Below are 26090 nucleotides of genomic sequence, written 5' to 3'. Positions count from 1 at the left end.
ACTAAAAATTAAGCGATGATGGTGCCAGCAAATGGGAAACCTATGAGCAGGCTGTTACCCCCTGATGTAACTACAGCATGCCTACGTTCGAGACAGTGCATGCGCGCCATCTGGAGACGAGACCTCAAAAATAAGAACAAAAAACAAGAAGCTCTATTAACTCTGTGTGGATGTCATTAAGAAATACTCTGTTGTCATTCTCAAATTTAATTTTAAATGCAATAATGTAGCCATTTGGTCCATCAATTGCTGTGATCTGTTTCAAATAATGTATTTTAATATTAGTTGCAGTTGCAGTCTATACTCGTATTTTGCTCCCCCAGATACACCATTTTAAAACCAGTACACACCACTTTCCATGCATCACTGATGTCTGAAACTTGGGCTGTGACTGTTTGCTCTGTTAGGTGTATTCTGCCTTGATTTTTCCGACAACTGTTTCTGGACATTTTTAGGATTGTTCAGTTTGCGGTTTACTGACTAAACTTATACTTTGAAATGCGGTGCAAATATGAGGCTGGTCCACAATTCTTTACTGTGAATAAATGCAGTAGGCCTTTCATTTCTCCTGTCTTGGGTACGTGTCAGGCACAGGTACTATGTCATCCCCTATACGGAGTGTGTGCACTCAGGTACTCTTATTTTTGTTAATTGTCTTCATCTCAACACTACAGAGTTTCATCTGCTCTCTGGCCATAGCAGGGATCCATAGAATGGTCATGTATCTGGCTCCCACTCCTCCGGGAGGAGACACCCTGGCTCTAAGTGCTATAGCACTCAGGTCAAGTCTACAGAAGGCTGTAGTGGAGGCTGCCATCACGAGTTTGTGCAGGTGTACAGGCTCCAGCATCGTTGCAGGTCTCTGGCTGGTTGCAAGCCTGCTTCTGGGCTTCAGGAGAGGTTGTGTTGTCAGACGTGGGTTCAAAGGTGACAGAGCTATCTAGAGGCACTCTCTCTTTGGCTGGACAAATCAACTGTGAATCTCATTGTTGGGTTAGAGGCATACACTGCTCGGACACAGTTTCACAATGTTGGAGCAGTACAGTTCTCTCAGCCACAACTTCACAGTCTTACAGTGTCAAGCAGCGACGGCCCGTATAGGGCGTGTTACCGGGGCGGTGACGTGGGGCAGAGGAGGGGCAGGGTGGGGGGGTTGCAAAATGCGGCATACGGCCGATTGCAGGTAAGTTACGAAAAAAATAAAGAAAACTAATTTTGTTGCGCGCGCTGCATCGCATTTGGCGATGCAGCACGCGCAACGAAATTCCTTTTTTTTGTTTTCGTAACTTACCTGCAATTGGCTGTATGCCGCATTTTGCAACCCCCCACCCTGCCCCTCCTCTGCCCCACGTCACCACCCCGGTAACACGCCCTATATGGGCCGTCGCTGGTGTCAAGATTTGTGTGGGTGCAACTTCATGAGATTGTCACAGTGCCAGCTGCTTGTTGGGAGAGATTCCATTCCGGCTTCTGGAACACGCAAATCACTTTACTCCATCTTCCTGGGTGATCAGACCATCAAGCACTGGCGGGCTGCTGCTTCTGGCATGAGCTGAACAATCAAACTATTGCAACAATAGAGACTGCTGTCCCACTCTTCAATACCACTGTCTACCAAATATCAATGATCAGGAAGATTATTCAGAAACCCCTCTCTGAAAAAGGACATAATTGAATATCCAAATAAAGCTAGGTCTCTCCTTTCTTCACCTCAGTGTCTAGACCCCTCCCTTCAGCTTCATGAATGTCAGCAAAATGCTTCCACTGTCTGGATAAACAACCTCTCCTCCATTTTGTGCACATGAACCGACCAGGAATCTGCACAATGGAACCTGCACAGGCCTTCATTACTCTGGTTCATTCTAACACAATGTAAGTGCCACACAGGCCAACCACGCATTACACACACTTGTGATGTTAATAAGAGGATTTGGGTTAAACATAGAAGCAAACTTTACATGAGTGGACCAATAGGCTTCCACTTCAGTGATACAGATAAAAGAAAAGGTCTGATGAATCACAAAACACAGTATGCGGCCACCACTTCTGATTAATCACAAAACACAGTATGCGGCCACCACTTCTCTAAATGCTAAGCCAATACCCACTATAAGACAAATGATGGTACAATCTGTGCACCCTTCCAGTTCAATCAACTGGTGGGGGGGGGGGCCTCACACATGAGAAAGGACAGGCTTAGGGCTTAACTCACACACAAGATTAGCATGAGGGAGCCAAAAAACAAAACCCAGAGTACCAGATGCTCTCAGTGAGGCACTCATGACACGGGATCATGTCTGTACACCATAAAGGGGACATTTGTGTCCGAGCAGCTCTTATTCAGTGACTCATCCCTTAAACAAATGCACAGTAAGTCCATATTGTTTACTTGGGTAGCCATATTTCAAACAATAACATTTTTCAACTCACTTTGTTTAGTTACTTAACATTGTCTTCCTCTCTATTTTTAAAATATGTAGATTATCCCTTTATTGATTATGTCCTGATGATGTTCTGTAAAGTAACAATGAAGGGGGAAACATCGAAAAGGATTATCAGACTAGGTACTTTCTCTAATTAAGACTGTTCCATTTACCGAGATTTGCGGTCTTATAATTGCTATTCTGACCAAATTGGATTGTTCATTGTAGGCACAAACCTAAAACAATTTGCTTGATTTGTCATAAATAATACAAATCTTCATGTTAGCTAGCTTCGTTTTGGGACATTTATTGTTGTGGGAACTGATTTAACAGAACTTTTTATAAATATCCATTAAAGTGAGTCCTTAATAGACAGTTGTTCATTGAAAATATTTGGAATTCGATAAGCAGAAGGCCCTGTAAACACCTAAAGCCTGTAACAAATTGCATTATTATTTGGTGTGTGTTGCAGCCCACCTCAACTAATAATAGTAGTTCTTGTCGGGATGAAGCCTCAAAGTCACCAAATTAACTTGAGCTCAACCCCCTGCTAGTTATCGCATAGAGCAGGCATGCTTAACTTAGGACAATGGGTAAAGTATCAAACCAGTAATACATTCAAAACACCAAACAATAAAAATCCCACACTCAATTAGAAAAATTGAGAAAAAGTTTCTAAACAAATGACACCAAAACAACAAATATCCACAAGGGGGAACTGGAGATGTGACTTTTCAAAATATTATATAAAAATAACACCAACAATTAATAAGCACCAATGATAGACTATGGAACTGGTAGACCGGGACCTAGCCCAGGACCTCATGATTTGAGGTGGTTAGCCCTGGAGCCACAGCTGATACACCAAATGTTTTAGACACAATCAAAGTCTGGACGTCAAAAAGTTTGAAAACATTTCCACTTCAGAAAGGGACTTATTTCTTTGAAGAAAAGAATTGCAATTTTTGGAGGTATGGGGACCTTTGAGGGTAATGGAACTGATATTCAGACAGATGCTGTGGCGCGGTCAGTCGGATACTTTGAGAGCAGAGAATGAGTGTTAAAAATGGGGGTCTCTATTTGGCAGTGGCATGCACCCTTTCTTCTAGTCAGGATAAGGGGATTACATACTTAGATAACCCCGCCTGTTGCACCACATCTTTTAGCGACACAGCAGGGCCTGCGGTGGAGTTGGTGGGCAGAGGTTTCTTGGACCATGGGCAGGCGCTGCATTGATTTCTTTGGCTGCACGGGGCTGTGTATTGGTAATTTCCCCCACACAGCAATGCTGAATCAGAAAATTCAGCTGCAAGAAGAGCGAAGCATCGATTTTGTCAATTTCTGCAGTTCTTCAAAGCTGTCTGTAGCAAGAGCAACCTCCAGAGGCCTAGAACTGCAATAGGAACCCCCAGGCAGGTCAGAACTCCCTGCATTGGGGTTCAAGATGGCTGTAGGTGAAGTCTTTCTGTCCCTGAGACTTCAGAACAGTAGGGAAGCATACACAAGCAGATCAACCCAGCAAAGCAACACATAGCAAAGGGAAAGGCGCCTCCTCACAGCACTCCATCTCTTCTCCTTGGCAGAGGTTCCTCTTATTGCCAGAAGTAATCTAAAGTTCTGGGGTTTTAGGTCTAATACTTACACCCCTTTTTCCCTTTGAAGTCTATCTTCAGAAAGTCTCTCTTGCTCAGTAAAACCAGTTCTGTCCTCCCTGGTCCAGTTTCACTACAGGAGGTGGAGACAGAATTGTACAGAGCAGCCACAGCCTATTCAGGTGTCAGTGACAACTCTTCCCACCACTCTAGCCCACGGTGACCAATCAGCATAGGCAAGGCTCACTTCAGCTCCCTTTGTGTGAGTGTCTGGAGTGAATGCACCAACAGCTCCTGTCAGTCTAAAACCAGACAGTGAATCCACAAGAAGGCTGAGACACACAGGATGGTTAAACAAGAAAATGCCTACTTTCTAAAAGTGGCATTTATGAACACACAATTTAAAAAACACCTTCACTAAAAGATGAGTCATTAAATTCAGAGTTCACAGAGCCTAAACCCAAAATCTCTAGCTGTTCCCAGTTTAAAGTTACACTTGTAAAATGTTACAAAGCAGATCCAGTGATAGTCTATGGGTGAGCTACTTCTTGAAATAGTGAAATACAGTGTATTTCGTTTTTCACTAGCAGGACATGTAAAACTCATCAGTACATGTCCTACTTTCAAAATACACTGCACCCTGCCCTGGGGGTAACTTGGGCCTACCTTATCTGTGACTTCCATGCAAGAAAAGGGAAGGTTAGGGCTTGGCAAGTGAGTTCACATGCCAGGTCAACATGGTAGTTAAATAAAGCGCGCGCAGACACTGCAGTGGCAGATCTGAGACACATTTGAAAGGCTTCTGGTGTGGGTAGCACAATCTGTTCTGCAGGCGCATTAGTAGTATTTGATTTACAGGACCTGGGCACACAGAGCACTTTACTAGTCAATTACCAGTAAATCGAATATTCCAATCATGGATAACCAATCAGATTTACAACTTACATAGGAAGCACTTGCACTTTGGCACTGATCAGCAGTGGCAAAATACCCAGAGTACCTAAACCAGGCAAAACTAAATCCAGCACGCAGTCAAAAAACAGGAATTAGAGGCAAAAAGTTAGGGGAACCCACACCAACGATGCCAGGTCTAACAATGAGATTGAGGCTTTTTATCCAAATATCTTCTGCCGTGCTATTGAAACATATATTCCTCCTAAACTCTCCTTGATATTACAGTCTGTAACTCAGTCGCTTGTTAAACAATCCTTCCTCACACTACACTCACCATCTCATCTTCATTTGATTATATAAATATAATCAAAATAACATGTACAGTAAAAACAATAATACACCTTTTTACAGAAAGCATTTATTTATGGCTTATGACAGCAGAGTTTACAAAAGAACAAGCTGTAAGATATAGGTCTTCCCCATTTAAAATTTGAAAAAATCAAAGTGCCAGTCAACACTGCAAAAATCCCTATCGCTTCAACAAGCCTGAATAAAAAATGCATAGAATTAGTAACATAAAATCTACAAAAGAGAGTAAAGTTCAAAAGTGTCTGATCCGATTGACCATCGCAAGGGCAAACACCTAATTTGGAGCTATTATATTGGCCCAATGGGAAGCTCAACTGCCAGCGTATGGACCATGCCTCACAAAGTTAGAAGAGCTCTCTCCCAGGTGCAAACACCTTCAATAGATAGGGTTCAATACTCAAAGTTTTTAAAGCACATGCAATTTATCAGGTTTAAACTGTTTGGCTGGCCTAATGAAACCAAACCTTACCAATCTAGACTGAACATAGGAAAGGCAGAATATACTAAGAACCTTGTAGCAACTTAGGCAGTCATCAATAACCTAACTATTAAGACCTGCATGAGGGTCTGACCAAACTGAAAGACGAGGTAAGAGAGGGACACCTTTGAAGTTCCTTGATATATGGAAGACCAAGTTCCTTATGACAGATCATACTGGGGTACGATGAAGTGAGGTACAATAGACAGTGAAGGTAACGATTCTTTTCTAAATGCAAAATAATTGAAATTGGCATAGTCCCAGATCACTACACCATACAGTGCTATTGGTACACATTGCTGTTTGTATATTTCTAATATGGGGCCTTACTTTCAAGAGCCCCTGAGAGATTAAACAGAGCACCCACAGACTGTCTGAATTTTTGGCTCCTTACCAACAGATTTGGATGTCATAAATTAGAGGTATCAAAGATAAAACCTTCAGCAATTTATTGCCATCAATAGAAAGAGTACACATAGAAGAACTAATCAGACCACAATCCATCACCATGGATTTATTGAAATTAGCCTCCAAGTCAAGTTCGGACATAATATTCAAGAAAACTCTGACCAAAGAATCCAAAATCTTTGGAGTACGCGTTAATAATATTTCAACATCTACATATTATAAAGTAGGAATCAGCATAGATGTACTACAAATCATTCCTTAATGCCATTAGAATATTTCTTACCCTGCATGATAGATGATACATATCAATATTTTTGATGACTGATTGCATGTGTTCCCCTTACATGGGTAGGAGAATGGATGGCAGAAATCTGTTAAGGCCTGTCATGGGCACTCACCATGAATATTCACCCTTTTCATAAGACCCACAATACTGGCCTTACAGTCCTGGACCACAACAGAATAGAGCGGCATCTAAAATGGAAACATGGGGAGTCTGAGGTCGCATGCCGGGCACGGGCTGAGAAAAGGGGGCTTCAGAGGGAGGAAGCAAGGGGTGTGCGCCACAGACCTATTGAACTGCTCTGGAGGAAGTGGTTGACAAATGGGAATCCCCTGGGGCCGGGGCTGCGGTTGACTCAGAGGAGGGGCAGACTGTGGGGTGGAGTACTGGCTGTGACAATAAGCCAAATTCTCTTGGAATGGAGGGTGTCCAGGCCCTGGTGCTGACCTAAGCAGAGTGGATTGCCTTTCCCTGGCCCCCTTTACCCCCTACCTCTCTACAGCTGATATTGTTCTCACATTCTGCGAGAAGACTTAGGCCAGCGTAGGTTATTGTTTGTATTTTAAATTTGAATTATTATTATCTTATGGCATCTAGTCCTCTTGAAAGTCTGGCCCATAACCCCATCCCTTGTGAGTGTTCTCTTGCTCCTGCCTGTACAACGTGGACTAATAATTGTAAACCCAGGGAACTGATTCAGTGTTAATATTTTGCCGTTTTGTTCTAATCTTTGAAATGCCAATAAAAAAAGTGTTAATCACGAAATGGAGCGACATCTTCATCCAGCCTCTTGACACATACATTGTTGTACGGAGGCAACTTACAGATTTAAGTTAAAGACAGACATATAGTTCAGTGCATTAATCCATATGTGGAGAGAAAAAGGAAAGCTAGCTAAGCATGTGCTTCTTAATTATACATATTCACACAACCGTTGCCTAGGTCAAAAAGGTTTTGGGGGAAACCTATTGTGTCTTTTTTATCCCTTTTTCATCCAACAAATGTTCAAAGATTTTGGAAAGGTAACCTCCACCAAAACTTTTTGTGGCGTGCTTCATCATAGGATCTATCCACACAAAAGTAGGTGGGTACCACCAGTCGGCGGCCCGTGCAGGTAAGAGGTTGGTGGAGCGGCGTGGCCAGGTGGGGGGGGACAATTTCAACAGACAAAGAAAAGGGAAAATTATTTATTTATTTAGTTTTCCCTTGTGGTCGTCTGTCGAATACCCCCAACCCGGCACCACCGCTCTTAACGGAACAGGCCGCGGCTGGCTACCACTCTGGTGGACTCAAAAAGTAAGTTTTTACTGGATTAAAGCAGCGATCTAGGCTAATGACGAGAAAACAATCTTTTGTCTTTGGCCTATTTTTTCTGTAAAGGCCATCCGATGCAAGTCCTCAAATTTTAACTGAGAGTGGGATATAAACACACACAGTCATGTTTCCTTATTACTGAAAATGTGTAATTCCTTTATAAACAAAGAAACGTTTGCCTGCTGTATATTCATGTCCTCTGATGCTAGGTTGCCAGACTCTGCCAGTTAGTGTTATTCAAATGAGGTTTTAAAAAATGCACAAATCGGGGCTTTGCAGACTTATAAGGCTGCTTGAATTATTGCTGGTAAATTGCAGGACCATTTGTTCACAAAACGTTGTATAAGAATGAAAGGTGCCACACTGAACAGAAATAGTTCCCCCAACGTTCAAGTGCGTCATCATCTCTCAATGGCCACGTCACAGTACATGGTCTTTGTACTATCATGTTAAGAATGTATCTGCGCCACTCTATCCAGTTCTAGCCCGAGGAACAGGTTCAGAGCTTTACTCCTTCCTGCGTTTTTTTGGTTCTTGTGCAAAAGGTGTAATTGCTAGCACATGCAACCCATCTGTATTTACTGTGGCTATGAGTCTGTCACAGAGATGCAGGCCTGCTTTGTTGTTAATACTTCATCTAGTTTGCCATCAATAGTACTATCCCTTTTAGTTAACAATGTACCCCTTCAACCAGTTGAATTTTGCACTAAGCCATTGATTTTAATGATGGTTATGCGGCTTTCTATGAATCAATTATCACCCTAAATGGCCATATATATTTGAAAATAATAAAAGAGAAAAAAACACATCAGGGAAGTCGGTAAGTCCTCTATGTCTGTGTACGGAAACTGCACTTTCATCCTACTGGTATACACTTAAACTAAGAACTGAGCATGCCTGTCTGCATCATTTGTAAAATGAGTTCGATTCACAAACCTTAAACTCTGATGAGACGTTCCAAAGACATATTTGTCCCTCGAGGCTTCCCGTCACGACAGTTTGTTGATCATCTGTAAACATGATGGCAGTGATGTTATGAGAAGGAGCCCTTTTCCCCCACAGTGCTACTGCTTGCAAAGACGTCTTCATAATGAGCCGAACCTAAAACACAAAATCCCGCCATTATTGCTAATGGTGATAAACTATCGCTTGGAGCAGGAATGCGAACAAGCAAGGGAAAAACTCTCTGCATCGCCAATTAAGAAAAAGCAACCTTTTGCTCAATCCCTGACCATAGAACAACGTAATCATGTATGTAAAATGCCAACAACCATGTAACAAGAGGGAAACATGTCACACTAAAACTACCGTTGTTAAAGGGGGACAAGGAGAAAATAAAACTGACAGGCAAACAACTGCACTCACCATGCAGACGATGACAACAGGCAAATTAACAGCTTTTATAGACTGGAAATGTAATCAGCAGCCAGATAAAATTGATCCACTTCCAACAGACTTCATGAATAAACTAAATTGATTTTATGAGACGGAGAGTTGTTTGAGCCAAACTAGTTCATGCCAGACCTCAAAACACCACGATGCACGAACAGTTGAAGTTCAGTACCACCCAACTCATTAAAATCATGTATTATTGCGAAGGTGAAAACGAAACCTGATTTTGTATCATGGGAAACACATAGTAGCGCTAATAGCAGATAACAATTGGTAACTTACAAATATGTATGCAAAAGAACGGTGAGCTTAACGTTGTACTTTTCCTTAATTTTCTTTTTTATCTTCATTGTATTTTAAAAAAACTTTTATTAGCATGATTGTAAGACTGCATGCAATAATAAATAACATTGTGACATGGAATTCTCATTTGCACATTACATTTAACAAAAACAAATGAAACCCTCGAACTATGGAATTGCTCTTTTCATGCAACAATACCATTTATTCAGAACAATAGTCCTTCATCTTTGTACACGCGCCCGGATGTTGAAGCGATTTCGCGCCTCTCAGCCCCAAGAGTTCCGTTCACTGTCAGGGCAGCTGACGAATGTTATGCCCTGTTGGGGCCAGTCAGGGACACATACTTCAAATAGGGAGTTTCAACTGAGGTGTGGTAGGACACTGCACTCTGTGCAGTGTTCTTTATTGCGATTGGAAAGTGCGAGGAGGCATGATTCGCAATCGGCAAAGCTTGGAGTGGTTCATTTTGCCCCAACCCTTCCCCAACAACAGTAATACATTGAGGGATACAGTTTGCATGTCTGCATATACGCTTTATTCCATGCTATCTTTTCTTGTGTAGTAGTTATAATTAAATGTACTTAATCATAAGCAGAGCACTAGGGGTTAAATCCATACAGTGGCATTGAATTACAGTAACTATGCCTCATGACTTTCCCCTTGTCAGGGCCGGCTTTAGGGCGCTGTGACCGGTGCCACCGCACTGGGCGCTGGCTTCAGCTGGGGGCCTTGTGTTTGCAAGTACATTATGGCTTTAAAGCGCCTGCTGCTTCCTTGCCTCCAGCAATTTTCAGGAAAGAATAAAAATGTCAAGATAACTCCAGTGATTAATCTTCTATCTGGAGAGAGATCGGAGTTTAGTCTGGTAGAAGTTTTGACTCCTGGCAAGGTAGCACAGAGGGTTAATGTGCCTCCTGCCAAGAACGTGTACCATGCAGATCACAAAGTGCATATAATGTAAATAGGCCAGTGGGTTACTGCTTTTGTCAGAGAGATCCCTTTGTAACTTGCAGTTTATAGGTTAAAAACCTAATATAGTACAGTGAGCTATGCACAGTCATCAAAAAGCTGCATACAAGGTATAGATTAGACAGCCGCGGTCGGTAGTGGGAGTAGCTGCCGGCAGTGACGTGGGGGGGAGGAGGGGCAGGGTGGGGGGTAGTAAACTATGGATTACGGAGGTTTACAGGTGAGTAAAAATAGAAATTAATAAAACGAATTTCGTTGCGTGCACTGCATCGCATTTGGGGATGCAGTGATTCATTCGGGTAGAAATCAATTCTTATTATTAAAGAGAACCCCCAACCATGGTGTTACGTTTCAAAATCTGAGTTTGAGCTTCTCCAGACCAAGCACTCTAACTATACTGCCGGCCAGTATGGATGACATGCGACTCCTACACCTCATAGTCCTGCGTCTTACGTAACATTTCCTATACACTGATTTGCACACATACGATTGAATGTCTCGGTCTAATGTGTGTGATGTAAAGTGCTGTGACACCCTTTACTGGTATGAGAGGCACTCTAAAACTAATTAAATGCATCTGAGAGAGAGTGTTTATGAAGACTTAAGGGGCGCTGTTAAAGGGTGGTAGTCTGGGAATTCTTGGAGGACGTGGTCATTAGGGGGCGCCAACAAATATTTTTGCGCCGTGTGTCACCAGCACTTATGCTGGCCTTGCCCCTATTTTTTTTCTTTTGTAAATTAATTCTATAACATGGAAGAAGCACTGTTCCCCCTTTTGTTACAGGGGGCCGATATTGCAGCACTTCTGCAAAATCGGCCCCCACGGCCACAAAACAGGCCCCCAACCCTTCGGCTCACCGGAGAAACGCCTGGTGCACGTTACAGTCAGTTCAGCCCTGCAGGGGGATGGGATTTACACAGGGAGATAACTCTCCTAATAGTCACAAGATTCCTCAATGTCATTTTATTATACTGAACAAATGTAAACGCTTTACTCCTGGCTTTTGTTTAAACAAGTACACATGAAAACATGGCATAAACAAAGTGTAGATTTGCAGAGTGTAGAATGCTATTCATTACCATTGTTGAGGGAGGGGCAGCATGACTCACCAGAGGTGAATGACTCACTTGAGGCGCTGTGGATGAAGGTGACAAAACAAGCTCAGTGTTCTATTTACGTCACACAACCGTGATTATAGTTGTCAGAATGCATACCCAAAACAGGAACAGCACGGCCAATTACAAATGAATAAAATAATGCAAAGTATAATAAACAGGTGATGTTGCGATCCCTTAAGTGAAAATCAGAATCATCATCAGGACTCACAGATTTTTTAAGAGCCCGAAAGTTAGCTAAAATAACACACCGACAAAAATAGAGAAACCCATCACTAGAAAACATATATACATACATATATACACATATATATATATATATTTTCCTGACGTCGGCAAACTGACAGGCACTGACTGTGAAATCCAGACGCGTTTCAGCGGCGTACCGCCTGGTGTATATATATTATCTACTGGCGGTCGCTAGTAGATAGTTATAGTTAGGACCTTCTTACCATAGGAAATCCGCAACTTTCTATTTTGAATAACTTTGGCGCCGGTCGACGAATCCTCGCAAAATTTTCAAAATAGGTGGGGCGTTGAGCTCCGCTCCTACCCTGAAAGTCTCGGGGGGATTCGTCAAGCGGGGGCTGAGATAAAAGGGGGGTCCCAAAACGCGTTTTTCCCATGCATTTTTCCATAGGACCTTTAGACAGAGCTACAGCCCGAACGGCTGAACAGAATCTAATGAAATTTGGAAGAGAGGTAGTCCTCAGGTCAAGGAAGTGCCTTTTGTAGGTTTGGTGTAAATCTGTTCAGTAGATTCTGAGAAAATAGCCTTTAAATCAATATATATATCTGAGCCAGCTTACGGTGCGCTTACGGTGCGCTTACCGTACGCGTACGGTGACGTGCGCGAGCGCGATTCTGATTGGCCGTTAGATCTTAGTAAATATTCGAATCGGTCGAAACCAGGAAGCGGCGGCTGCCATTTTCTCTCTCGCACTCTGACAGGGGGTTGAAAAACAAAGTGCAAAAACATATAAAGGGGCTGTTTAGACAGCTCCCAAGTACCTAGCCATGTCGAGGGAGTCCCCAACGATCCCCCAAGTGAAAAAAGGCAATTTTAATTTTTTCGAAAATTTCGCCGATTACGCTTACCGTACGCGTACGCTAATAAATAATAATTAAAAAAAAAAAAATCCACATTCTCCCCACCCCGTGTGCAAATGGTGCCCGAAGGGCACCATTTGTGCTTGGCTTATTACAGCAAAACAAAACATATATTTTACCTGTCACAACGATGCTCATCATATGTCCTCCATGTGCGCACGGTGCGCGAAGCGCATCGTGCGTTCATGGCCCATCTAGCGTAACGTGGGCACGCGGTGCGCGAAGCGCACCGCGTGCTCACTGTGCGCTTCGCACACCGCGTGCCCACGTTGAAAAGGTAACTACCTTTTCAAATGGTGCCAATCAACTGAAGAAAATTTTGAGAAAAAATTGGCACATTTTGAAAACGGATCATGTTATTGGTCCAGACATTCCTTCTGTCCCTCTAGTAACTTTTAGAAAAGCAAGATCTTTAAGGGACAGTCTGGTTCAAAGTCATCTATCTACTAGCCCCAAGGTGATGGGAACCCTAAGGGACCTTAGAGGTTTCTTCCCATGCAGCAAATGCAAAGCCTGTGTAGGCAGTAGAAGGACATTAACCTATCAGGTTACTGGTCTAAAGAATCCTCGACCCATTAAGAAGTTCATAACGTGTAACACAAACTATGTAGTTTATTGCCTGGAATGTCCGTGCGGCCTACGATATGTGGGCAGCACGATCCACTGTGTTAAGATTCGCATCCTGGAGCATATGCGAGCGATAGCTAAGAATGACATCACCTACTCTGTCGCGAGACATTACTCAGAAAAACATAATAGCAATAGGGAGCTATTACGCTATTATGGTTTGGACCAAGTCCCTATAAGTATCAGGGGGGGAGATAGAATTAAACAACTGCGCAGGCTTGAGTCACGTTATATTATAGATCTGGGAACAAAAAATCCCGCAGGCATGAATGTGGGCGAGGAATTATCGGTCCATCTTGGTGATTAAATAACTAAAGGAACAATGACAAAATAGGAGAATGTGGTCTAACTATAGGGATCAGGGAAATATGATTTTGTAAGATGTTGCATTTATTTAAGTGGTACTGTTTCTGTGTGATGACTGTTAATGTATCTTTTTTGTATTTATATAATGATTGTGATAGAGGCTTTTGTTTATGGGTCACACATTTGCTTGAATGGTAGCGAGTACAATGAGGTTCAGGCCGATACACGGCGTTATGTTAGTAAATCTTTTTTACATACATGGCAACCGATTTACAGTTGCATGCTGTTCCTCTCTAATGGAGGAATATATCCTCTTTATGTTTTACTGCCGATCATGCAATGATGGTAGCCGATATACGGCTCAATTTTGGTCAATTTTGAGGGACTTCGCGAGCTGATACACGGCATAATATTTGACAAGTGAATGCACATATTTATGAAAGCAATTGTTTTTTAAAATGAAGGCTAACATTGGGAACCCATTTATGGTGAAATGTTTATCAATTCGAAATTTGTATTTATACACTTTAACAATTGTTTCTCCCAATATGGCGGCTGATTTTTGAAGGCGATTGTCCCATTTTGCTGTCAATGCAAAGAAATACCATGTGACTCCTGCTCTGCCTCTTTAAATATGCCGTTTTCTGGCTCGAATTTTGTAAAACATTTGATTAAGGCATCGCCGAAACGCGTCATGTTTTCTCATGCTCGCAATGCAATAAATGATTAAATAACTGCAGGAGTGTCCCGCGGAGTGCTTTTCCAAGTTCCTGAAAGTGACTGGGAGTGAGCGCGCATTTTTAAACGCGATTGCACCTTCGCGTTTCAAAGCACCCGTCTATTGTGTGCGCTGCTTTGAAGGTGCAGACGGAGCAATGATATATATATATATATATATATATATATATATATATATACTGAAAACGTCCTGTTTGCCGAATTGAAAGGCGGACAGGTGTATATATATATATATATATATATATATATATGTATATATATATATACATCTAACACCCCAGCTCCACTGTACAAAGGACAGGCACCCAAACAGCTGGGATCAGATTTTTTGGGTTTATTTGTACAGAAGGTTCTGACGCGTTTCAGCAGAACCACCCACCTTGCATATATATAAATATAAATATAATATATAGTTACGCGACCCCCAGCCAAACCATCAACCAAATTTTTGAGCAACAAGCCATTCAAACCAATGCTACTGTCAACTCAGGTTTGAAACCCAAGTCAACTTTTGTTCCCATACTACATCGAGATTCCATCGACGTATTCAATGAAGCAGTTTTGACTGAGATAAAAAGAATAAATCACAAAACACAGGCCACTATCAAACATCATAAAGCGCGCCAGCACCAATATCATCAACTAATCAAAAAATTACAAATGGATGAATCCCTGGTTATAAGAAACTCGGATAAAGGGGGGAATGTGGTGCTTTGGCCAAAGAACCTTTATTTAGAAGAGGCACTCATGCAACTGAATGATCGGTCGTGCTATAAACTTAGTAACAAATTTACAATCTTAGCGGCACAGAACAAACTTTTTAAAAGACTGTTAGCATGGAAAAGTGCCGGACTTATAAATCAAGATGAATATAAGTTTTTTTAAAAAGAATACCCGGTTACGCCTGTGATTTATTTTATCCCGAAGATTCATAAGGACATCAACAAACCTCCGGGAAGACCTATTATCTCAGCCAAACAAAGCTTGTTGGAAAATGTATCCATCTATATTGACTCATTTTTACAGGAGCATGTGAGAGCCCTACCATCTTTTATACAAGACACTACAGACTTTTTAAGGAAAATCCATGAATGTCATTGGTGTAATGATTATCTATTAATAACCATAGATGTTTCAAATTTATATACAAGTATACACCACAAAGATGGTATGCGAGCTCTAAAGCTTTTCCTGGACAGACAACCCATTCAGTTTCTTAATCACAACAAAATGATAATCAGTTTAACTGAATTTTGCCTAAATAATAATGACTTCCTCTTCCAGAATCAAATCTACCACCAAATACGAGGAGTAGCTATGGGGGCAATCTTTTCACCCAGTTATGTTTTCCTCCATATGGGTTGGTGGGAGGAGGTAATAGTAAATGCTCTTTATGGCAACATTCTAAAGGAAAATGTGATTAAATGCGTCAGATACATAGATGACTTATTTCTGATATGGCAAGGTAATAGAGGAAGTGCAGAAGCTTTCATTACGAACCGTAATGACAATGACACAAACCTACATCTCACATACACTATCAGTGAGCAATCAGTTTGCTTTTTAGATGTCGAAGTATTTGTAATTAACAACAAGCTGGAAACAAGATTGTATCGAAAACCCACGGCAGGCAACACCCTCCTGCACGCATCCAGCTTTCATCCAAAGCACACAATACACAGCATCCCGTATGGGGAAATGCTGCGGATACGTAGATTATGTAGTAGAGAAGAGGATCTTGTCCTCGCTCAACAGGAGTGTAGAGAACGTTTCCTAGCGAGGGGTTATTCCATTCATTCGATAGCAACAGCAATAAGTAAAACCAACCAACTACGTAGGGAGGATTTTCTGTTGTTAAGACCGAACAGGGAACTAGATTGCAATCTCAGAAAACAAATACTTGAATCATCTAATCCAAGATTAATCCTGACCTACAACAAACAAAGAGATGAAATCTGTCGGGCAATAAGGAAAAACTGGCATATTGTACGTAATGACCCGACAATTGGAGAGCACCTCTCCACAAGTCCAGTCATCACGTACAGAAGAGCTCCTTCTACCAGTGATTATTTAGTAAAGAGCAGTCCAGAAATCTCTTTGAACAGGAACTGGCAAGCTGGATCTAGAGGGTTCAAGAAATGATCCTCTTGCAAAGCGTGTAAATTGGGTACTAATAAAAACTCTATTAATACCCCCTTCGAATCAGCCCCCACTTCGATATCTAAATTGCTAACCTGCAAATCTGAGTATGCAATTTATGTGTTGGAATGCTCTTGTGGACTAAGGTACATTGGCAGCACGAAGCTGCTATCCGGTGGCCCGTCACATCAAAGAAGTCCACAACAGCCAATTACAAGATCTTAAATATTTTGTCGTGGACAATATACCACCCCTAAGGAGAGGTGGCAATAGAGAGGCCAACCTGAGAAGACTTGAGACCAAATATATTTTAGAGTTCGACAGCAAGAGTCCGAATGGTCTTAACACGACGGAAGACTTGCATACTTGGCTTTAACAATATGAGAATGAGACACAAAAAAATATATAGTATTAACTTATTAAGAAATTTGGTCTTATATATCATATGTAGCAAATTAAGACAAGTAATAGCTGACATTAAACACTAGCACAATTTCGAAAAAGGTGACTTAACATCCAAGCACATTCCTTGTATTTCATCATTTTTTCTTTCTTTTAAAAGGAAAACATTTTTTATCACCATAGATCTTATAACTGTTTTATTTATTTTTAAACAGTTTCAGGCACTGATGCACTTTAGTCACTTCGGTGATACACTTTGAACACTCAACAAATAGAACAACTGAACATCAATGCCATTTTGTTTCATTTGTATGGGCATACTAGAGAAGAGGGAAAAAAGATAAGATGAAAAAACATAACTATTTTTAACCAGTGTGTTTTATTTATAGTATGTATTTATTTGATCCCCCTTTTCTTAAAAATTGTACCTAAGTATTTATTTATTTAATATACAATGCGTTTATATTTTATCTATGTATAATGAGGTTTTTAACTATTGTTATATTTTTTAAGGTGAAATCCGCATTTGTAATAGATATTGTATTGTGGGTATAAAGAACATGACAAATATATTGTATTTACACAGTTATCAACTATTTTCACAGTTATACAATGGTGCAGTAACCCATATCATGTATTTGCATTATGCTGCTAGAGGGCAAAACTGAAGACAGCTGGATAGTCTGTCTTCACAGTCGTTTACTTGCACTATCACTTTAAAAGGGAGAAATGGTGGATGGCATGTCATGTGATCAAGGGCTGTTGAGCCCGAAACGCGTCATGACGGCATTGCATTTAATAAACTAAAATAGCACCAAGGAATGGGTGTCCGTCTCCTGCTTGGAAGTTTTGTGTAACCAGAAGCTTTCAGAGAAAGTTGGAGCTTTACCTTTTATATATATATATGTATGTATATTTTATACCTAAAATTCATAAAACCCCCATGAAACCACCAGGCAGACCCATCATCTCCTCATGTAATAGTCTCATGGAGAACACTTAAAAATATGTAGACTATTTTTTGCAAAGCCATGTGAGAAGTCTGCCCTCGTATCTGCAAGATATGGGGGACTTTTTGAGAAAGATACGCAATGTGACCTGGGACACAGAATGCTAGTTCTCCCATAGGAAAAAACTGGGATACACCATAACAACTTATTGTGGTTAATGTCAGTTTGAGAGCAACTACAAAAATGATTTAATGACTCATTTTATTTAAAATCAAAGTTGATGGTCAAGTTGGATTTTAAATTACCATTTTGGAAATTACACTTTACAAAATTGTCATTTTCCTGATTAAAACCAAAAGGCTTTCCTTCTAGTGTCCAGCGGTTATCTGAACCCTGATGGCTCTCTTGTGGTGTGTTTATTGCTCTGACCTCTACCTTAACAAGATAGCCCGGCATGTTCCAAGCCCCTTACTTAGCTTCAAAGGATCCCTACTGTGTCACTGGCAGATAAAGCTCATACCAAGGCTTGGGTCCCCTTTGGCGGCTCTCTAGCAAGCCTGTCACCAACCCCAGTGGAAGAAATGCAAATTACCAGAACAGGTTTCGGTGGTGGACAAAACCTTGCCAAACATGAATGAGTTACCTTTTGCCATTTGGAAGTTACAGCTTATTAAATGTAATAAGAGAACTCCAATTTTGTACTATGGGAAAGGTAGGCATTACATTAGGGAAAAACAAACTTAAGAGCTTTTCCACTATCAGAGCATGTAAAATTAAAAAGCACATGTGACATGTTTAAAGTGCTACCTAATTAGGTGGCACAATCATTGCTGTAGGCTCAATAGTAGCATTTAATTTACAGGACCTGGACACAGGTGGTGATACTCTACTATGGACTTAGAGTAAATTAAATGTGCCAATTGGCTGTAATCCAATTATAACATGTTTTAAGACAGCACAAGCACTTTAGCGCAAGTTAGCAGTGAAAGTGTGCAGAGTCCTTAGGTCAGCAGAAATGAAGTCAGCAAACAGGGCATCTGAAGGCAATACGTTAGAGGGAAACCCACGCCAAGGATGCAAGGTCTCACAATGCCTATGACCTGGAGAGGTGTGAGGGACTTGGTAGGTTAAGACTATGAATTCAAGGAAGGTACAATTTCATTATTAATGACAGAAATTAGGTGCAGTAATCTGTCAGTAACACTCCTCATCCCCCTACATAACACCACTTACTCAGTGAGGCAAGACCTAGAAAACTTCAGTTGCACGTGCTGTACAACAAAACGTCTTCCCTCACAGGTGATAGAGATGGGCCATTCAAAGTGCCTCAACCATCAATCAATCAATCCACCAGTCATTTGTAAAGCGCACTACATACCCGCGAGGGTCTCAAGATGCTGTGGAGAGACTCTACTGATCAAACAGCCAGGTCTTGAGCATCCTCCTGAAGGTCAGCAGGTCTTGGGTCTGTCGTAGGCTCAGTGGGAGGGTGTTCCATGTCTTGGCGGCGAAGTGGGAGAAGGATCTCCTGCTGGTGGTTGTTCTTCAGATGCGCGGGACGGTGGTGAGTGAGAGGTCGGCGGAGCGTAGCTGGCGGTTGGGGATGTAGAAGGAGAGCCGCCTGTTGAGGTAGGCTGGGCCGGTCTTGTGGAGTGCCTTGTGTGTGTGGATGAGGAGCTTGAAGGATATCCTCTTGCTGACGGGGAGCCAGTGCAGGTCCCTGAGGTGGGGGGCGATGTGGCCGTGGCATGGTACGTCGAGGATCAGTCGTGCCGAGGCGTTTTGGATGCGTTGTAGTCGTTTGATGAGCTTGGTAGGGGCTCCCGCATAGAGGGCGTTTCCGTAGTCGAGTCTGCTGCTGACGAGGGCCTGGGTGACTGTCTTTCTTGTATCTGTCGGGATCCATCTGTCAATCTTTCGGAACATGCGGAGGGTGTTGAAGCAGGAGGAGGAGACGGCGTTGACCTGCTTGGTCATTGAGAGCGCTGAGTCGATGATGATTCCCAGGTTGCGTGCGTGGTCGGTGGGTGTCGGGGCTGCTCCCAGTGCCTTCGGCCACCAGGAGTCATCCCAGGCTGAAGGGTTGGAGCCGAGGATGAGGACCTCCGTCTTGTCCGAGTTCAGCTTCAGATGGCTGGTCTTCATCCAGTCGGCGACAGCCTTCATTCCTTCGTGGAGGTTGGCTTTGGCGGTGATGGGGTCCTTGGTGAGGGAGAGGATCAGTTGAGTGTCGTCAGCGTAGGAGATTATGTTGAGGTCGTGCTGTCGGGCGACATGTGCAAGCGGGGCCATGTAAATGTTGAAAAGATTCGGGCTGAGGTAGGATCCCTGGGGTACGCCGCAGATGATCTCAGAGGCTTTGGACCAGAATGGGGGAGGCGGACGCTCTGGGTTCTGCCGGAGAGGAAAGAGGTGGTCCATTCAAGAGCCTTGTGTCGGATCCCTGCGGCGTGGAGGCATGCGCGTAGTGTGCGGTGGCAGATGGTGTCGAAGGCGGCAGAGAGGTCTAGGAGGGTGAGTGCTGCGGTCTCGCCATTGTTCCGCAGGGTCCTGACGCCGTTGGTGGCGGTGATGAGGGCGGTCTCAGTGCTGTGGTTGCTGCGGAACCCTGACTGGGAAGGGTCCAGGAGTCTGCTTTCTTTGAGGTATCGGGTTAGCTGTCTGTTGACGATTTTCTCGATGACCTTGGCTGGGAAGGGGAGCAGAGAGATGGGCCGGAAGTTCTTGAGGTCTCTTGTGTCAGCCTTGGGTTTTTTCAGTAGGGCGTTAATCTCGGCGTGTTTCCAGCTCTCTGGGAAGGTTGCAGTCTCGAGGGAGAGATTGATGATGTTGCGTAGGTGGGGTGCGATGGAGCTGCTTGCTTTGTTGAAGACGTGGTGCGGGAAGGGATCTGATGGAGAGCTGGAGTGGATTGTGCTCATGGTTTTGATGGGGACATTGATGCTCACGCTGGCCCAGGCTGGCAGGGGGTCGTGGTCGATGGTGTGCAGAGGGTCTGTTGTGTTGCTGTCTGTTGGGTCTGTCTGGGTGTTGAAGCTGTCGTGGATGTCTGCTATCTTGCGGTGGAAGAAGGTGGCGAGGGAGACGCACAGGGCTTGTGATGGCGGGATGTCGTTGGTGTTGGAGCTGGGGTTGGAGAGTTCCTTCACGATGTTGAAGAGCTCCTTGCTATTGTGTGCATTGTTGTCGAGGCGGTCTTTAAACGAGGTTCTCTTGGCGGCCCTGATGAGGTGCTGGTGGTTGTGGCTGGCGTCCTTGTGTGCTCCACCTTCTCTCTGTTTGACAAGAATGTGTGATCTCCCTTCCCCAGTGCTTATTATATGTTTGGTATACAGTTTGCTTGGGGGCTAGGAAGACGTCCTAATACTGAGCAGAATGTCCAGAGTACCCGTATTACTATTTACACCACTAGACACAAGTGCTTGACAAACAGCGGCTTTGTTGGTTGATTAATTTGCCAGTGCCCTATCAAAAACAATTTATTCTTGTGCACAAAAAGAAAATTCGGAAACATGTCATCGTTTTTGCCACATTATTAGGAACTGTTGTACGGCCTATACTTTCCCCAAGTAAAATTGTGCATTAGTTGGACAACATAACCATCAGAACTGCACGAGACTGATTCCACGTACACCATTCGGATATGTTGTCCTAAGTCCTTCTAGCTCACTGTACCACCAACCTTACAGGGTAGCAAATGGATGTGCAACTTCAGAACATGACAAACCTGACTCCCGAAGAAAATCGTGATAACAGATCTAGAACCCTTTTATTCAGATACTTGTACATACCCATGGAGATACACAAGAAATGCATTGTTAAGCATTTCAATATTTTTTAAGCTTTGTGATTCTTGAGTAAAATGCTTGCACTACAATAATCAATAGAACGAAACAAAATATTGTGATTAGCATTACGAGAATGGTGAAAAAGATAAACAGTTCAACAATTTAGCCTATTACAGACAATATACGCTTGCACACAAGCATTGTGAAATATTGTACTCTTACTTAGCGCTTCCTAACCAAGTATGTCTAGGGTGAGTGAATCTGCCAAATCCCTGTTGGTGGAGAGCTGGGCAGCATCCCTCGCTTTAGGTGAACAGAAATCAGCTGGGCTGGAATTCTGGCAGCCTCTCAGGGCCAGTGATTGATGTTGTATATATAACAACATCATCTATATTACTATGCCGAAGCCCCAGTCAGGCCGCTATTGTTTAGTCTATCGTGATAGTTCTGTCGCCTAATGCTCAAATCAAATAATAGTTTGCGTGATGAACTTATCCCTCGTACAGAATGTTCAAAGTATTAGATAGTGTGCCTACAAAGTAGAAATATAAGCAAAGCTCGGTTCAGAGAATATTATCCTGTATTTGCACACAAATCAATGTGTGTCAAATGTCATCATGTTTAAGGTGAGAAGGCAAATTAAGAACGTGAGCATGTTAAAAAAAATGACATTTCATCATCATCATCATCAAAAGTATCTTTATTCGGATATTAAAACATCCAGAAAAGAACAAAATATTTACACATTTCAAATACAATAAATTTGAGCAATTCATCTTAAAACATTAAAAAACAACATGTCTGATGGACCATTCCAAGATATTAGTAGCAAAATTGGGCCCAATATTTATACTAAATTACAAATTCATAGTTTTGTTTTTTTTATAAAATGCAGTTAAATACCATCTGTGCAGGTAGGGAATACCAACTTTTTGAGAATAATTAAAATGCAAGATCGTAGGTTACATAAGATCAATCAAGTTAAAAAAGCCGTAGCCTGATTAAAACAAACTTCTTATAACATCCCAAGTATTGTAAACGTTGCAGTACAACAATTGTGAAAACTCCATACATCATCTCCTGTTCTGTGTACAGTGTAAAACTATCATACGGGGGGCCTTTTAGTCCGGGTGCCTCAACAACAACTTCCGGCAACCAAACTAACTTACGCCTCCCTTCTAGAGTTCCTCAGTTTCACAGCTAATCTTAGAAAATTTACAGTACAGAACAATGTGAAGGGTTCCGCGGACAGTTTTAGGTATAAGAGAGCTACTCTAACCTGGGTAAATTTATTCGCTCTTAGGATGGTTTTTAAAAAGAGAGCCCGCGGATATTCATAAAATGGACAAAAGAATACAAAATGTAGGGTATCCTGTGGAGATCCCAGATCGCAGCCACAGGGACCCTTTGTATCAATTTCTTTCGTATATCCCGCGGGAACTGCTAAAATATGGTGTAAGAGATCCAGTCTGAATCTGGTCATTAAAAATCTATCATTTTTGTTATAGATCAGTGCCAGGTAGGGTTCGAGACCTACAACAGATTTAGTTAATATATGAGATCTCACTGACCCTTTCAGAATTTCGCTATCTTCCCGGGCACAGGCTATCCGCCTCATGTATTCTGCTTTTAGCGTGACCTTTAGCTGCGGTGTTAGTGCCGTTGGTTCCTTGAAATATTTTGCAAAACCCAGCCACTCCAGTTTATCCTGAACATATTTAAGCCATGGTATCTTATTACCTTTATCCCTGTTAATACAGTCTGTTAGTATTTCTCTGCTTAGACTTGCTTCAGGGTTGGTCCAGATTTTGATCCAACACAGTAATGGCCTGAAACTTAATCTGTCAGAGATATACGGGATCCCTAGCTCCTCATGAATAATATAGGCCGGTGTACTTTGAGAAACCTGCAAGATCCTCCTAAGAAACTTGTTTTCCTCTAGTTGAATAGAGGCCACGTTTCTAAATCCCCAAACCTCACTCCCATACATAATTTTAGAACAACAAATTGAATTATATAAATTCAATATTTCCAGCACTGACCATCTACCTAATCTCGTGGCACGATTCATAATTGAGCCCATAATGCTCACGTGCTGTTTGCATTTTTCAGTGGTTAGTGCATTAAAATTGAGATGTTTGTCGAAGGTGATCCCTAGATAGTTGAAGACCTCGACCTTCTCTAGTTTGTGTCCCCCAATTTTAAAGGTAAAATTCTTGGTTGGTCTTTTCCCTACTTCCATAATGTAGGATTTTGTGAGGTTAGGGGATAGATCTAGATTTGCCATGAACTCGCAAAAGCCGTCAATAAGAGATTGCAGACCCCTCCCTGTGCGCGAGAGGAGTACTGCGTCATCCGCATACAATAAGACCGGGATATTTCTATTTGCTACTCTCGGGCAATCAACTCCCAATGTACTCAGAGCATTGTCCAAACCATTTATATATAATGTAAATAAAAAAGGCGCCAGGATGCAGCCTTGTCTCACACCCCCTGTGCAAGAAAAGTGGTCGGTTAGATTCCCCTCGTTACTATACCGAACCTGGGCTGTAGTACTCATGTGCAATGATTTTAAAATGAATATCAAGCTCAAGACTACCCCTAGCAACTCTAGAATCTCCCATAATTTCCCTCGATTGACCCGGTCGAAGGCTGCTGTTAAGTCCATAAAAGCTAAAAAAACTGTACCTTCGCCAGCCACCGTATATTTTGCGACCAAATTATATAAATTGAGGCATTGGTCAGTAGTTGAGCGGCCCATTCTAAAACCATACTGGGTGTCTGTGATAATTTCCTTTTCCTCCGCCCAGTCCATGAGACGATTTAAAATCACCTTCCCTAGCACCTTTGCAGACACATCAATTAAAGAAATTGGTCGGTAACATTGTGGGTTACTCTTATTTCCCTTTTTAAATATGGGAACAATATGGGCAGTTGACCAGGATCTTGGCAGTCCCTCTTCCACGGCTGTATTAAAAATTCTCACTAATATAGGTGCCCACAGCTCGACCTGTGATAAGAATAGATCTGGGGGAATCCCGTCTGGCCCCGGGGCCTTGTTTCTTGTCAGGGCACAAATTCCATTTTTAACTTCATCCACAGTAAACTCCACCCATGAATTTGGCAGAGTTCCCACCTCTGTGGCTAATTGGGTTGGAATGCTGACATGATTATACAGCTTACTAAAATGAGAAACCCATTCTTCTGGGAGGATGTTACAAGCCATCTTCTCGCTATTTGATGTCTGAAATATTGGATCATTTATCACCTTCCAGAATTTAGACATGTCTCTCAGCTCCGCTGCCTCCTTTAGGTTCCCCCAAGCCTCAGATTGGATAGTTTGTTTCCTCCTTTTTATGGCCAGCTTATATTGGGCCCTGCATTCCGTTATCCTTCTCTTATCTTTCGGTACTTTTTTAAGTGCCCGTTTTAATTCTCTTTGGGCACTGGAGCAAGCTTTGTCAAACCATTTCGGTTGGCTGTTGGACGTGGGTGATACTTTAGCCCTGAGTAACTTATCGATGTCCCGTGCCATATTTATAAAGGCGTTTATCAATTTTTTGCCTTTCACCTCCTGGTCTAAACACATCCAGATCCCACAATCGGGAGTTGCAATAAGATTTTTATAGAATACTTCCCCATCTATGTTAGACCAACGTATGCGCCTGCCTTGATCAATTGCATCGAGTTTGCCCCTCGTCATACTGGCCTTTGCCTGAGACGATGAATCCTCGACCATCAATGACAGCACCAAGGGGTTATGGTCACTAAGTGACATTTCTATCCAGGCCTATTGTAACCACATGACAGAATAACTTAATAAAATGTGTATTTAGTGCAGGAGAAATGGAAAATGGCATCTAGAAAAATCACAACAGAGGACATATGCAAACTGAATCACGTGTATAAGTCACAGAAACGTGGCGGCACCTGTGCAAGTGGAAGAGGGCAAACTAAGTTTTGCACAGGCGCCAATTAATCATGAAAGGCCTTATGGGCTGTGATGAAACATTTTCACTGTAATGAATACAAAACTACTTAGAAACCATAGAGTATTTCCACTTGCAGAAACCCCGCTAGGTAAAATACAAATAGATAAGCCTCTGTATAAAAAATTAAAAACTTCCTGCAAAGGAGATATTAATTTTTTTCATCCAAAGGCTTTAAAAAAAAGCTCAGCAGTTTTCACAACAAACGATAACAGGGTAATTTTTATTCAAAAGGCGAATTCGGTGTTCTCAAAGTCAAAGCCTGCCTAAGGCAGAAACGCGCTGCACGTTCAGTATAGTCACGTGACACACTCTGCCAGATCTACGCATTCAGGCATAACTCTTCCACAGAATTAACCCATCACCGCGCTTGAAGTGAGGGTCAGCTAGTAATTGATTTTACTTTCCATTTAAAATTGCACTAAAAGCTACGGCAGATTTAATGTCCTGTGTTAGCCCCTTGGACAGGTGAACGGCAAGTCAGAACGAATATGCAGATG

At 42.3% G+C, this 26090-nt stretch overlaps 1 protein-coding gene across 4 annotated transcripts in view; it reads right to left on the bottom strand.

Annotated features, from left to right (window-relative positions):
* Positions 1–26090, bottom strand: part of WDR72 (WD repeat domain 72) — a 1103881-nt gene that overhangs the window by 884174 nt on the left and 193617 nt on the right. For 3 of the 4 annotated variants that reach the window (XM_085644161.1, XM_085644164.1, XM_085644162.1), the window contains exon 2: positions 8698–8862. In XM_085644161.1, coding sequence (XP_085500287.1) covers positions 8698–8850 — 153 coding nt within the window. In that variant the 5' untranslated portion in view covers positions 8851–8862. Of the gene's footprint in view, positions 1–8697; positions 8863–11535; positions 11557–26090 lie in introns of those variants that run through there. The other variant, XM_085644163.1, reaches the window with a different exon arrangement.

This window comes from Triturus cristatus, chromosome 3_1, assembly GCF_964204655.1.
Source record: "Triturus cristatus chromosome 3_1, aTriCri1.1, whole genome shotgun sequence".
NCBI classification, from domain to species: Eukaryota; Metazoa; Chordata; class Amphibia; order Caudata; family Salamandridae; genus Triturus; species Triturus cristatus.
Note: the sequence above shows the minus strand (reverse complement) of the source record. Positions and strands in the feature narration are given on the sequence as shown.